Here is a 14,074-nt window from a genome sequence, read left to right as displayed (position 1 = left end):
GACAATCTAAAGAAGCCTCTAAATGGTGAGAGATTGGCTTAGATGGTTTCAAATATCAAAAGATTCACTTTTAAGTATATCTATAGTTCTAATGAAAATTCTCAGAAAATAAAATAAATATATTTGATTTTTTCATTCAGGGAACAACATTCTGTGTTGCTTTTCTATTCATGTATACTTAACAAAACATTGCAAGAAGAGTATTTTTCACAAAAAGATTTGATATCACCTAGGAAAAGCTATGTTAACCTCAATTCTTCCTAAGAATTTGTTGCTATTTTGAACAAATACACTACTTCTTTTCTAATGCCTCCACAAAAATAGCATTTTTGACTTTTTAAACCAACCAGTTATAAAGTTCAACTATGTGTGGGGCACTTTGCTAAGTACTGGGATATAAACACAAAGATCAAACACCTTTTACCCCAAGAAGCTAACAGTTCATCTTTTAAATATTGTCTATCTGGAAGCAGGTTGATATACTTTAGAAAACCTATAAAAGCAGAAAACTATTCAGTACCGACTCTATACATGTTGTACTTGACTAGAGTCTCTAGTAGAATGCAATATTCTTTGAGATTAAAAGTTACCAGGTGAAAGAAACTTTTTATTTCTCTCATATTAATAGTCAATTATTGAACTAGGACAAAGAATTTTCTTCTTTTCTATTTCCTCCTTCAGATAACTCCTATAAGATTATTCAGGTGGCCTTTGAAGTGCAGAACTGATAATAAAATGAAATCTTAGATAGAAACCAGGAAAGCAAAGATTTAATGAAAAGGTAAAGAAATGCTAGTTGAGATAAATTTGGGGAATTGTGCTTCATTGTGGTTTTTGTCAGACAGGTCTGGGTAGAAGTGGATTTTGTTTAGATCACCCTAGACAGGGTGATGTGGATCTAAATACACCTCTTAGATCATGTCAATTAAAGTCACATCCCCAAGACCCTCATTAAAATAAATTTTCCTCTCATTATAATATTCATTACTTGTTATAATTTCATTATAATTTCATTATAATGAAATATATAATATATAATATATAAATATAATAAATTTCATTATAATTTCATTACTTGTTAACCAATCAGAGTAGATTTCTACCCTCAGGAACACACACTCTTCCAAGAGTTTTTAAGCAGAGAGTGGGTTTTGTGAGGAACATTTGATTTAGGAGGGTCAGCCAAATAATCATGCTTTTATTAATTAGCCACTAGCATAATTAATAAAATGGTTAATTACTCAGAAATTACAGCTCTTGAACTTTTTATACATCAGAGAGTATTGTTATCAATTCTTATGATTTTAGAACTGAAGTTTCTAAAAAAATTTCCAAAATGTAAATACATTGGATTATAACCACAAGTCAATATTCTTGGAATTATAAGATTAGAATATGAGAACTGAAAGCAATCCTAAAGACAGAATCTAGTACTACCATTTTATTTTATAGAGATAGGTAGTGATGTCTAGCAAGTTGAACTGACTCACTAGAAACAGCAGTGTCAAGTGTAGATCAGAAAACAGATCTCTCTAGTTAGAATGTTTCCCCCCCCCCAATTTGATCATACTTAGACTCATATTTTATGCTAGAAGCTTCAGAATGATCATAGAATTTTTGGCTGCTGTAATTATATCAAAGCATGAAATTATGTACTTCTTAAAAGCCATCTTGCTTATTTCTTTGTCCTCTTCATTTATATAGGTATGTTCCTACTACATGACTGGTTCTTTCATGGTCAATTTAAGAAATTTCATTATTGGGCAGAAATGGTTTCTTTCCAAAGAATTCTTTAACCTCTTCTTTAGAATAAAGATCTAGGTATCACTTTGTGATTCTCCATTTTATTATAAGCTTATAAGTATTTCTCATGGAAAATAAGACCTAAATTTATGATTTTATAATGATGGCACTCCTTCCAGTTCTTTTTAATAAAGGAAATGGAAATTGAGTTCTTCTAAAAATTTCTTATTTGTTCCTGACAATAATCTTGTGAGATAGGTTCTTGGTCTTTATATTTATAATGAGTCATTTGAGCCTGAGATGTAACAAAGAAATTGATATTCATACATCTGAAGTGATTTCCTCATTATATGACTTGAGCAGGTTTTGTAAGTTGGATTCATATTCGACTTTGAGTGATTCCAAAAGCAGGATATTTACTACTACACTATTTCCTCTTCTACCATTTATAATAGCTATCATGTATATAGTGCTTTGTATTTTATAAAGCAGTTAGGTGGCGTAGAGAACTGAATCTGGATTTAAAAGCTCTAAATCCAAATTTGGTCTTAGACACTTAAGAGCTGTGTGACTACAGATAAGTCAATCATTTAACCTCTATATTCTTGTTTCCTCAATTGCAATAACATATATCTCCTAAGATTGGCATGAAGACAAAATGAGATATTTGTAAAATGCCTAGTCCATTGTAGGCAGTTAACAGATACTTGTTTCCTTCTTTCCCTTTCCATATTTTCTCATATAATCTTACACTAGGATTTAAATAGCAGAAGCTTTATCTCTATTGTACAAAAGTAATCTGAGGCTGAATAGAGTTATGGGGAAATTTGACTTGGCCATCATACAGATAATAATAACTTTGATAATTGGAATTATAAGCTAAGAATTCTTATTTGAAATATATTCCTCTATTTTACCATATTATCTTTTATATTTTTATAGAATTAATATTTTTAATTCAGACCTTTTATTTTTTTATCATACCCATTTCACCAGTTGAGATTAAACCAAGTCTTGAAGAACAGTCAAGAAAAAACATCTAATACAAAGGCTGTCGTTGATAACATATACAACATTCTACACTAAAAATCTCCTACCTATTTTTTAGAAAGAAATATATTTCTTTATCTCTGTGACTTTTAGGTTTTACTCTGTCAGACTGAAATTTGTTTTACTTGAATAAAAAATTAATTTTCATAAAATAGATTCAAATTAGATCATACTACTGATATAACTTCAAGTAATAATGTTAATAATATCTGGCATTTTGAGTTTGCAAACACTTTGTAAATTTTAATTATCCTTACAACAACACTGTGAGATAGGTGCTTTTATTATCTGCATTTTACAGATGAAGTAACATAACAGATGGGTAATTACCTGAGAAAGAATTTGACCATTATGAATAGTGCAGTTTGAGTACTATCCTTTTTTACTACATTTTATATGCAGTTACATAAGACTAAGCAAAATATAGAGTTATTTTATGACATACCAACCAATACTAAAAGTAAGTAGGGGTGGCTAGGTGGCATAGTGGATAGAGCACCAGCCCTGAAGTCAGGAGGAACTGAGTTCAAAACCGGCCTCAGACACTTAATAATTACCTAGCTGTGTGGCCTTGAGCAAGCCACTTAACCCCATTGCCTTGCAAAATAAATAAATAAATAAAAGTAAGTAAATGAAAATCTCATAGCTATGTCTATTCTTGTTTAAGAATTACTTTCTATTGCTAATTGATACAAGTAAGTATAACATCAAAGAGATTTATAAAGATAGATAAAAAGATTGATTAGCTTTTAGGATTTTATTTCTCTGATTTTTACCTCTTCCAATACATTCCAATCTGTACCCTTATCCCTCCAATTTCTATAACATATAATCAAAGAAAATCCTCACCAGGGCATCTTTGTTCACTGCATCTTCTGACTTCTTCACCTGTTCCTTCACATTGTTGTCCTGTTACTGCTGCACCTTGACAGATCCTTATTCTTCTTTCCCATCCACCATCGCATGATTTGGAACATCCACTCCAGTGACCCCATTGATTCCACTGGCCATTTGCTGGGGCAGATAATAGAAGAAACAGTAGCAAGTTCATTGAACACTATATAAAGAAGTTTAACTCTATAATGGAATATTTTCACATTGTAGTAATACTATAAATAATTCTGTTCCATGAAGTCTTCCTCTGAGGTCTCATCATGCTGAAGACATGGTGTTGGTTGGGTTCTTGAAGGCAATGTCAAGATAACACAAGCTCTAGTAGTTCTTAGGAAGCTGAAAGACTTAGAAGTAGGTATAGTGACAGTAGGTAAGACTTTCACGTAACAATCAGCCTAGGTAGATTTGGAAAGTGTAATTACCAGACTTGCTAAGCAAGTGACTCATGAAGTTTATTCACTTGAGGCATACATGATTTGTAGTCTATGTCAGTTAAGGGAATGTTTACATTGATTAAATAATAAATCACTGAACAATTGAAATATATATATTAGTGTCATTAAACTTTAAAACAAAATGCCCTTTGGGGTCATATCTAAAGCATTTATATTGATATATCCTTAGTCACCTTTCTCAGAACAATTAAAGGTATAAGTAAATGTTATTCATAATAGGAAATGAGTCAAAAGAATTAGAACCTTAATCAATTCTGTCATTCTTTAATTATTTTATAATCAGTCTTTTTATAACCTGACTAACAAGAGACTGATCTTCATTAAAACAAAACTTGAGAAAGTTTAGTCCCAATGATTGGTCCAAACCTTTTATTAGGGATTACTACCTATATGTAATATGTATATACATAGTTGTCTACATATGTTTATCACATTAGAATTTAAATTCTTTTAGAACTGAGACCATTTTTTTGCTATCTTTATATCCCCAGCACTTATCACAGTTACTGACATGCTTGTTGATAGATGGATTAATTTACAAGAAGGCTCTTTTTGTAATATTCTCAAAAAATACATATTCTTCATGATATAGATTCTGGGTCTGTAGTATATGGAGGATTCTAGGGCACTTGTACATGGTAGTGGGATATGTGTCTGGTGCTCTTATCTTACCTGTACAGTCTGGGTTATAACACTCTCTGCTTTCTGCCCAGGGACCTCTGCATTCAGAGCCACCATGGGCAGCTGCAGTACATTGCCTGCTTCTCTGCTGAGTGCCATTGGAACAAGTCACTGAACACTGACTCCAAGAACTCCACTCTTGCCATTGTCCATCAACTACCAAAAACAGAAAGAGAGATAAATAAAGATGCTATAGAATGAAAACTTTCATGCAAAATACATGATGTAAGTAGTCCCATTGAAGAAGGAACTAAACAAAGGCACTTTGCATTAGTAATGCTTTATTTTTAAACAAATTTAAAGTTATTCAAAGTTTTTTCACATATTTAATCTCATTTAAACCTCATAACTAATTTGTGAAGTTGAAATATATTAGTATTCTTATTTTATGGAAAAGGAAACTAATTCTGAGAGAATGACTTGTTCAAGGTCACAACATTAGAAAGTGGAGGATCTGGGATTTGAACCTAGGGCTTTTGGTTCTTAGAGAATTTTCTTCTATGAAGAAGGAAAGCCATATATGAATTTGCGTGAAATTTATATGTACTTTTATTCACATCAAGCCCAATTCTCATAGGTTATTGATAGTATTTCATGAGGGAACTATTATGCTTGTGTGTATGTTTGTATGTGTGTGTGTATATGTATGCATATATATGTGTTACTATTCCCCTGTGTTCACTACGATCACCTCAGATGTTCATTCAATATAAAAGATATATGAAAATTGTCACATACATGATTAAATAAAAAAAAAGAAGTAAAGGCTGAGATATACACAGGGAATGGGTTTTTTTGGACTATGGATTAAAACAGAATCACCAATTACATAATTGTGGTTATAATTTCTAGGGCACTTCTATATTTTCCCTTCATTATATTAATTTTATACTCATTTCCTTATCAATGAGTATGGAGAATTCACCTGCAATTTAGTGTGATCTATAAAAATTTACTATGAAATATAGCAAAAAACAAGAAAATTAGAAAGGAGAGGAATTTATGTGATTTTTTTTTCAGGTCTTGAACACAGGGGCTTGTATCAAAGAGAAATGTGCAAAGATATAAAGTTATATGTACCTTAAAAACACTTTATACAATAAAAGACATTATAAAATGAAAATTTAATAAGAGAATGTTAGTAGAATTTACACAAAGTTTTTAATTTTTAAATTTTTAACTTTTAAAAATGTGTGACATAATCTTTAGCAGAAGCCTATTTAGCAGAACACATTGCTTCTTCTAGGTTATCATTTGAAAATAAACAACTTAGAATTTCTTTATTACAATATGTTCATTCAAAATAATTTTTAAGCTGTTTTGTTAGGTCAATGTTTATCTACTATAAACTAATGATACTGTGCTGTATAGTAAGCACACTATTACTAAATTTTTTTTACTGGAGGATATGCTTCAATTGGATAAATAAAACATAGGTATCGCTACAGCACTTAGAATATATATGCATACACAGTTTATACAATTTACATAGTGTAAACATTTAAAAAAAGAAATGAAATGAGCAGCATCTTATGGACTTAATTGGAGGAAGCTTCCAAATTATAAGATGGTTATAAGATGGTTAATACATTTCACAAAGTATTAAAAAATAATTGGAGTTGTCAGAATAACATTGAGACACTATAATAAAGCAAAATCATCAAAGCCTCTATATCAGAAAGTTTATGTTATATGTGTTTATGAATAATGAAAAGTGATATTAACAAGATATAGATAAGTAGAAGGAAGTACAGTTATTTGTTGAAATGTTTAGATTTTAGATCTTGGAAGGACCAAAAAATCATTACACTATTAAAACACTTTACTGATGATATTTGAAAAAACTTGAGGTTTTACATCCATGAAATTTTTTAATTTGGTTATTTTTTTATCAATATGTATATGTGTGCCCCTCCCTTGCCCCATTCCCCCACATAAATGGTTTGAAACTAAAATTCATGCATTTGGTAATAGGTGACATTAAGACTCATATAAATCTGAACATCAGAACACAGGGACTTGAATTGTGGAAAGATTAATTGAAAATTTAATTTTACAAAGGGAAAGTATGAAACAATCATAACCGATCAACTGAATATTTTCTGGAGGTGCAGATTATAGCAACTATTAGAAATTTCCTTAGGTTGATTCCCAGCATTAATTCACTGATCCCAGATTGAGAACTGCAAGGGACCTTAAGGCCACCTTGTTCAAAAACCCTATCTACAGATGGGAAATTGAAGCCTAAAGACGTTCAATGCTCTTCATCAAACAAATGATAAATGACAGATTAAGGATACTAATCCAGATATTGTTTTTATCCTAGTGTGTCACTCTGCTATAGAATCACACAATATTAACATTGGAAAGGAAATTAATACTCACCTACTTCAGATTAATAACAAAACAAGACAAAAATAAAAATAACAAAATCCTATAATAGTAAGAGGACTTTCCTAAGGACGTAGTCAGTTAATGGCAAGGTCGGGATAGGATATATATGTATCCTAAAACATAGGTTGTGTTTTATCCAAACATTCTCACTCTCTCAATTCTTAGCCCAATGTTCTGAATACAGTATGTGATTAGTACTTGAAAACAAAATAATGTTAATCCAGGTATCCTGACTCTCAAAATAGTGCTGTTTTTTAAAACACCAGGTTATATCCTATCTCACTTTTCAGAAAAAAAGGTATTTAATATCATAACTTTCAGTTCCTATGTAGTCCATATCTATAAGGCAGTGTTTCCTATAATAAAAAGATAACAGCAACATTTGACAACCATGTAGCAAATAAGGGCAAGCTACTTCAGAATGAAACAACCTTTGAATGTGCCTAGCTCTATGAATGTAAAGTATCATTTTTCTTTTATAAATTAGAAAACTTCTGATACAAATATACTATTTTGAAGAAATTTGTACATATACAATGTGAATATGTATTGCCTGAACACCAACTTTAAGGTAATGTTCCCAAGCAAATCCATTAAGATTTTATCTATTATCAATTAAAACAATAATTTGAGATGTCCTTGCCAAAAAAAATTATATCCTCTCAATATAATTAACCTTGCTCAAATGCAGATATGCCATAGCCCTCCATTTCCTCAATTGTGTGTCCATATTTTTATAGAATACCAAAGCTCAAATAGGCACAAAGATAAACTACAATGAAGAGTGAAACCAGTTAGAAGACTATTGCAATAATTCAGGAAATAGATGATTCATTCTTGAGATTATACGGTTGTCTGAATGGAGAGAAGGAATTTTTGATAAGAGCTGTAGCAAAGACTAAAAAGGCTAGATTTAGAAATGGATTGGAAATTTGAAAGAGAGTGAGGAATCAGGTTTGACAGAGGTCACAAATGTGGGTGACTGGGAGGAGGTGTGGTTTTTCCTTATAGTAATAGGGAAGTTGGAAAATGAGGAATATTTTGAGTAAAAATGAAATAAGTTCTTTTTTGGACTCGTTGACTTTGAGATGGCTACAAATTATCTAGTTCAAGATGTCAAAGAAGAAGTTAATGAGGCAGAACTGTAGTTCAAGGGAGAGATAGAGGTTCAATACCTAGATGTAATCATCTGCAAGAAAAAAAAACTGATAAGTGGACTCATGGGAGCTAATGAAATCACAAAGCAATATTACTATGGAACAAAAAGACAATAATACCCAGAACAGAGCCCTGGGAAAACATCTTTCATTAGTGTGCATGATGTGTTTCAAGAATCTACAAAGGAGACTGAAGAGTGTTTGTACAGATATGAGAAGAACTAAGAAAGTAGTGTTATAATCGCTGAGAGGAGTTTTCAGAAGGAGAAGGTGATAAAAAGTGTCAAATTATTTCAAATAGATCAAGAAGGATAAGTGTTAAGAACATGGCACTAAATTTGTCAATTAAAGAACTCAAGTAACTTTGGAAAGCTGTTATCTATGAAAGCATGAAGTTAGGAGTCTGGATGAAGAGGATATAGAAGTTAGTGAGAAAAGAAATTAAGACATTAAATCTAGACAGCAGTGGACAGGTGGCACAGTAGATTAAGAATTGAGCCTGAAATCTGAAAGGCCTGAGTTCAAGTCGGGTCTCAGACATTTACTAGCTGTGTGACACTATTTGCCTCAGTTTCCTAATCTGTAAAATGACCTAGAGAAGAAAATGGCATATCACTTCAATATCTTTGCCAAGAAAACTTTTAAAAGGAAACAGGAAGCTTCAGATACAACTGAGCAATTACTAAACAACAAAAAGTCTAGACAATTCTTTCATGTTAGGTCCCAAAAGATTAATACATATCTATTCCAGACTCAGGACCAAGTATTCACATGTAGTGAATATTTAATAAATATATCTTCTTGTAGAAGTTCAGAGGAGAGAGAGAGAGGGAGAGAGAGAGAGAGAGAGTGAGATTTGCTAGCATAACCAGGGATAATTTAATTTAATGGAAAAAAGTTGGATTTGAGCTGAATCTCAAAGAAAAAATGACATTTAGAAAAGTAGAGGGGATGGCTGATATTAATAGAAAGGAAAAGAAGATCTAAGGAAGAAGCAAAGTGCCAAGAATTTGCAAGAAATATTTGTATATGGTGGATTGGCTTTATTTGGAGGAGCAGTTGGTCAGAAATTTAGAAAGATAGTTGAATATTTAGGGCAAGCATGGAAAGCCAGATTTGGGAGTTTATTCTTTATTTCAAAGATTGAGAGGAACTATTCAAGGCTTTAGAGCATGTGAGTGAATAATTAAGTGGAATTTTAGAAATATTAACATTTTGGAAAAGAGAAACGAGATAATATCAGTAAGGACTATATTACAAAACTCAACAACATGAAATTATACATACTAAATTAATGTAAAGGCAGTGCAAATGAAAAGAGATGGAGGTGGAATGACTTATGAAGGAAGAATTAAGATAATTATTTGATTATTACAGCTTTAAAATAGTCAGAATTCTAGTGTTGGAACTAAACAAAAAAAAGGGTGGAGTGAAACAATTTTCCAGCACAAAACAATTTAGAAGGTCAGCAGGATATGTCTGGACACCACAATGAGCAGGTCTTGGAAATGACTGCAATAACAGCAGCTTCAGGAGCCTTCTACACATTGATGGTAAGGAAGTAAGACAACTTGTCAGAAAGAATTATAGGGGCCCCTATAATTTAGGACCCCATTGCAGAGTCTAGACTCAGTTCTGGGTTGCAACTTGAGAATGAAGAGGAACAGCCACAGGGAATGAAAGACTCTGGTCTTAGTTCCAGGGTGGAGAAGAAAGCTTGTAGTTGCCCCAAGAAAGTAGGGACTTGGTTTCAGTTTAAAGGCAGAAATCAGCATTAACTCTTGTGGCTGCTGGAAAACAGGGGCCCTGGTTCTATGATCAGGGCCAAGTGGTCATCAATGATTATGGTTACAGGGTAATACCTTCCCTTCTTGAGTAAAAGCCAGAGTACAGGCCAGGAAAGAAGTGACCATACCACTGCTTAAATTATACCACCTTGGAAAAAGCAAGAGCCTATAGACACCTCCTCCTCTACCCATCCCCAAACTACCCCTGAAGACAGCAGAATGAAAAACCTGAAGCTTCAGACAGTGTACCCTGACAAAAGGAACAGAACACAACTTTAACTTAAGGTTTAAGGTCAAGAAAAAAATGGGAAGAATGAGCAAACAAAACAAAAAAGAACATGACTATGAAGTTGTTATGATGACAGGGAAATTCAAGAATAAATTTAGAAGAAGACAACTCTATTAAAACCAACTACAATGAAAACCTCAAAGGCAAAATAAAGGTAAACTGCACAGAAGTCCAACAAGAATTTCTGAAGACTTAAAAAGGGATTTCCAAAAATTAAATAAGAGTTATAGTATAAAAACTGGGAACAGAAATGAGAGTAATGTAAGAAAATTATAAAAAGTGAATAAACATCTTGGTAAGAGACATATATAAATAAAATACTGAAGAAAATAATACCTTAACAAACAGAGGCACAAAAACCCATTGAAGTGAACTACTTTAAAAAAATGACCAAATGGAGAAAAGAGGTGCAAAAGCTTATTGAAGAAAATAATTCATTTAAAAATAAGAATAAGGCAAGTGCAAGCTAGTGACTCAATGAGACATCAAGGAAGCATAAACCAAAGTAAAAAAAAATAAAAAATAGAAGAATATGTGAAATATGTCATTGGAAAAACAACTAATATGAAAAACACATTGAGGAGAGATAATTTAAAATTGATTAGGCCAAAAAAGAGCTTCTGTTGTGCATGGTGCACATTGAGCAGTGAGGGTATCCTTAGACTCTTTTCATGCAGAAATGACATCAAAATTGATTAGACCACCTGAAAGCATGATCAAAAACAACCTAGACATCATCTTTTAAGAAATTATAAAACTTCCCTGATAATCTAGAACCAGAGGGGAAAACAGAAATTGAGAGAATCCTCTAATAACTTTATGAAAGAGAAATCAAAATGATAAACTTAACCATAAATATGTGATGTGATGCTTGCCCTTCGTTTTTGAAGATCATAACATAAGAGAGGTGATGTCGTGATATGAACAAAAATTGGATTTAAGAGAGAGGGGTGCTATACTAAGTCATCAGCCTTTCTTTCTCCTCCAGAGCCATCTAGGTCCAGTGACCAGATATGAATCAGGATGACTGGAGATGGCCCTGGATGCAAGGCCATTAGGGTTCAGTGACTTATCCAACATCACACAGCCAGTAAGTATCTGAGGCTGAATTTGATCACAGATGCTTCTGAACAGCCACAGACTTCAGAGTTGGGTGTTCTACCCACTATATCAGCTCAGGCAACCTGTAGGAGAGGAAGGCCCATTTAGTATTAATTTTACTTGCTAAGGACTAATCTCTTCTCTTTAGTGCTGATCCTATCTCCCAATGTCTTTTGTCTTATTTTGTTTTTTCTTAACTTTTATTTATTTACACATTACTAAAATAACCTTATTGTAAGAGTAAACATAATCCCCCCGCCCCCACAAAAATAGAAAACCTTCAAAAAAAATAAAGCGAGAGAAAAAGAAAAAAGAAAATTGTATTTCAATCTGTTCGGATACCATGAGTTCTGTCTTTAGGATGGATTGCATTCTTTATCATAAGTCCTTCAGAAAAATTACTTCAATTTTTCCCACAGTTGCTATTGCTAATTGTATTTCCCTCCATCCATTCCTCCCCACTCCATTTATTCTATTTTCTTTCTCTTTTCATTTCATCCCTCCTTAAAATGGCTCAGCAGACAGAGTACCAGCCCTGGAACCAGCACTACCCAAACCCAAATCTTGCCCCAAATACCCAACAACAACCCAAATCTATCACCTTGCGAAAAACCAAAAAAAAGTGTGTGGTATCTGACTACTTCTACCTCTCCCAAGATCTTCCCTCTCCTCTATCATCTACACCTTCCCCTTCCCCTTCTCCTGACCATTTTCTTCCATCCCCTTCCTCTCCTTTTTCTTCTAGAGTGAGATAGATTTCTATAACCTATTAAGTGTGTATGTTGTTTCCTCTCTGAACCAATTCTGATGAGAATGAAGGTTCACTCATTTCACCTTGTCTTCCCCCTTCCACTGCATTGTAAAAGCTATTTCTTGACTCTTTTATGTGAAATATCTTAGCCCATTCTACCTCTCTTTTCCCTTTCTCCCAGGACATTCCTTTTTCACCAATTGACTCCACCTTTATATTATATCTTCATATTCAGCTCTCTCCTGTGACTTGTCTATATATACTCCTTCTGACTGCTCTATTAATTGAGATGGTTCATATGAGCTATTAGTATCATATTCCCATGCAGGAATGGGAATGGGAACATCATTAAACCCCTCATAATTTGCCCTTCCTGTTCACCCTCTCTATGCTTTGCCGGAGTCCTATACTTGGAGATAAAACTTTCTGTCCAGCTCTGGTCATTTCAACAGGAAAGTTTGAAATTCCCCTAATTCAGTGAATGTTCATCTTTTCCCCTGGAAGAGGATGTTCAGTTTTGCTGGGTAGTTGATTCTCAGTTGTGGTCCAAGTTCTTTTACTTTATAGAATATCATATTCCAAGTCCTATGAGCCCTCAATGTAGATGCCGCTAAGTCCTTTAGAATTCTGATGGTAGTTCAATGATATTTGAATTGTTCCTTTCTGGCTGCTTGTAATATTTTCTCTTTGACTTGGGAGTTCTGGAATTTGACTATAATATTCCTAGGAGTTATTTTTGGGGATCCCTTTAGGGAGGGATCAGTGGATTCCCTCAATTTCTATTTTACCCTCTGCTTCTAGAGCAATTTTCCTAGAAGTTACTTAAAAATGAAGTCAAGGCTCTTTTCCCAGTCATGACTTTCAGGTAGCCCAGTAATTTTTAAATAGACTCTCCAGGTCAGTTGTTTTTCCAATGAGATATTTTATATTTTCTTCTAGTTTTTCATTCTTTTGGTTTTGTTTTATTGTTCCTTGATTTCTCACTGAGTCATCAATTTCCTTTAGCTCCATTCTACATTTGAAGGAGTTGTTTTCTTCAGAGAACTTTCTTATCTCCCTTACCATATGACTAATTTTGCTTTTTTTTAAAGCTTTCTTCTCTTTATTAACCTTTTGTACTGCTTTTTCTATTTGATCTAAACTGACTTTTCACATGTTAATTTTTTGGTACTTTTTGTATCTTCTTGACCAAGCTGCTGACTTAGATTTCATGATTTTCCTGCATCACTCTCATTTCTCTTCCCAATTTTTCTTCTACTTCCTTTACTTGAGGCTTTAGATACTGAAGCTTGAACTCTGTCATCATCTCAGTGTATGTTTTTATCCTCCATGAAACCAAAGTAATTATCTATGGTCAGGTTCTTTTTTGTTTCTGTTTATTTAGTTCCCCAGTCTATGCCTGGGTTTAGAGGTGCTTTCCAAGCTTTTGAGTGCTATTGGGTCACCCCTGTAATGATCTCATTTCCTTCAAGGTTTTATCAGAGTCTCTGGCTGCCCTCCTGGTCTGTACTCTGGTCTGTGGATGACCACAAGCACTCCCTTCTGCCCTGGAACTATGAAGAGGGACCCTATTCTGCTGTGGCAATGGGGGCTCCAGAATGCAACCAGAGTCTGGACAGAGCACCAGAGTCCTGTCCTAGGGATAGCAGAGACACCTCAGCAGTCTCTCCCCTAACCCCTTACCTCCCATGGTCTGAGTACTTTGGAAGCAGCTGCTGGGCAACGTCATACTGGGTAGCTCTGCAGGCCTGCCTCCATTTCCTGACCAGGGT

General features: G+C 33.6%; 1 protein-coding gene across 3 annotated transcripts in view; it reads right to left on the bottom strand.

Moving 5' to 3' along the window:
- The window catches only part of ADGRB3 (adhesion G protein-coupled receptor B3), a 909,716-nt gene that overhangs the window by 491,941 nt on the left and 403,701 nt on the right, over positions 1-14,074 (bottom strand). For all 3 annotated transcript variants that reach the window (XM_074237293.1, XM_074237296.1, XM_074237295.1), the window contains exons 7-8: positions 4,815-4,979; positions 3,643-3,807 (exon numbers count right to left, since the gene is read on the bottom strand). In XM_074237293.1, coding sequence (XP_074093394.1) covers positions 3,643-3,807; positions 4,815-4,979 — 330 coding nt within the window. The remainder of the gene's footprint in view (positions 1-3,642; positions 3,808-4,814; positions 4,980-14,074) is intronic.

The sequence above is a fragment of the Macrotis lagotis genome, chromosome 5 (assembly GCF_037893015.1).
Source record: "Macrotis lagotis isolate mMagLag1 chromosome 5, bilby.v1.9.chrom.fasta, whole genome shotgun sequence".
Lineage (NCBI taxonomy): Eukaryota > Metazoa > Chordata > Mammalia > Peramelemorphia > Peramelidae > Macrotis > Macrotis lagotis.
The sequence above is the reverse complement of the archived record's forward strand: the minus strand, read 5'-3'. Positions and strand labels throughout refer to the sequence as shown.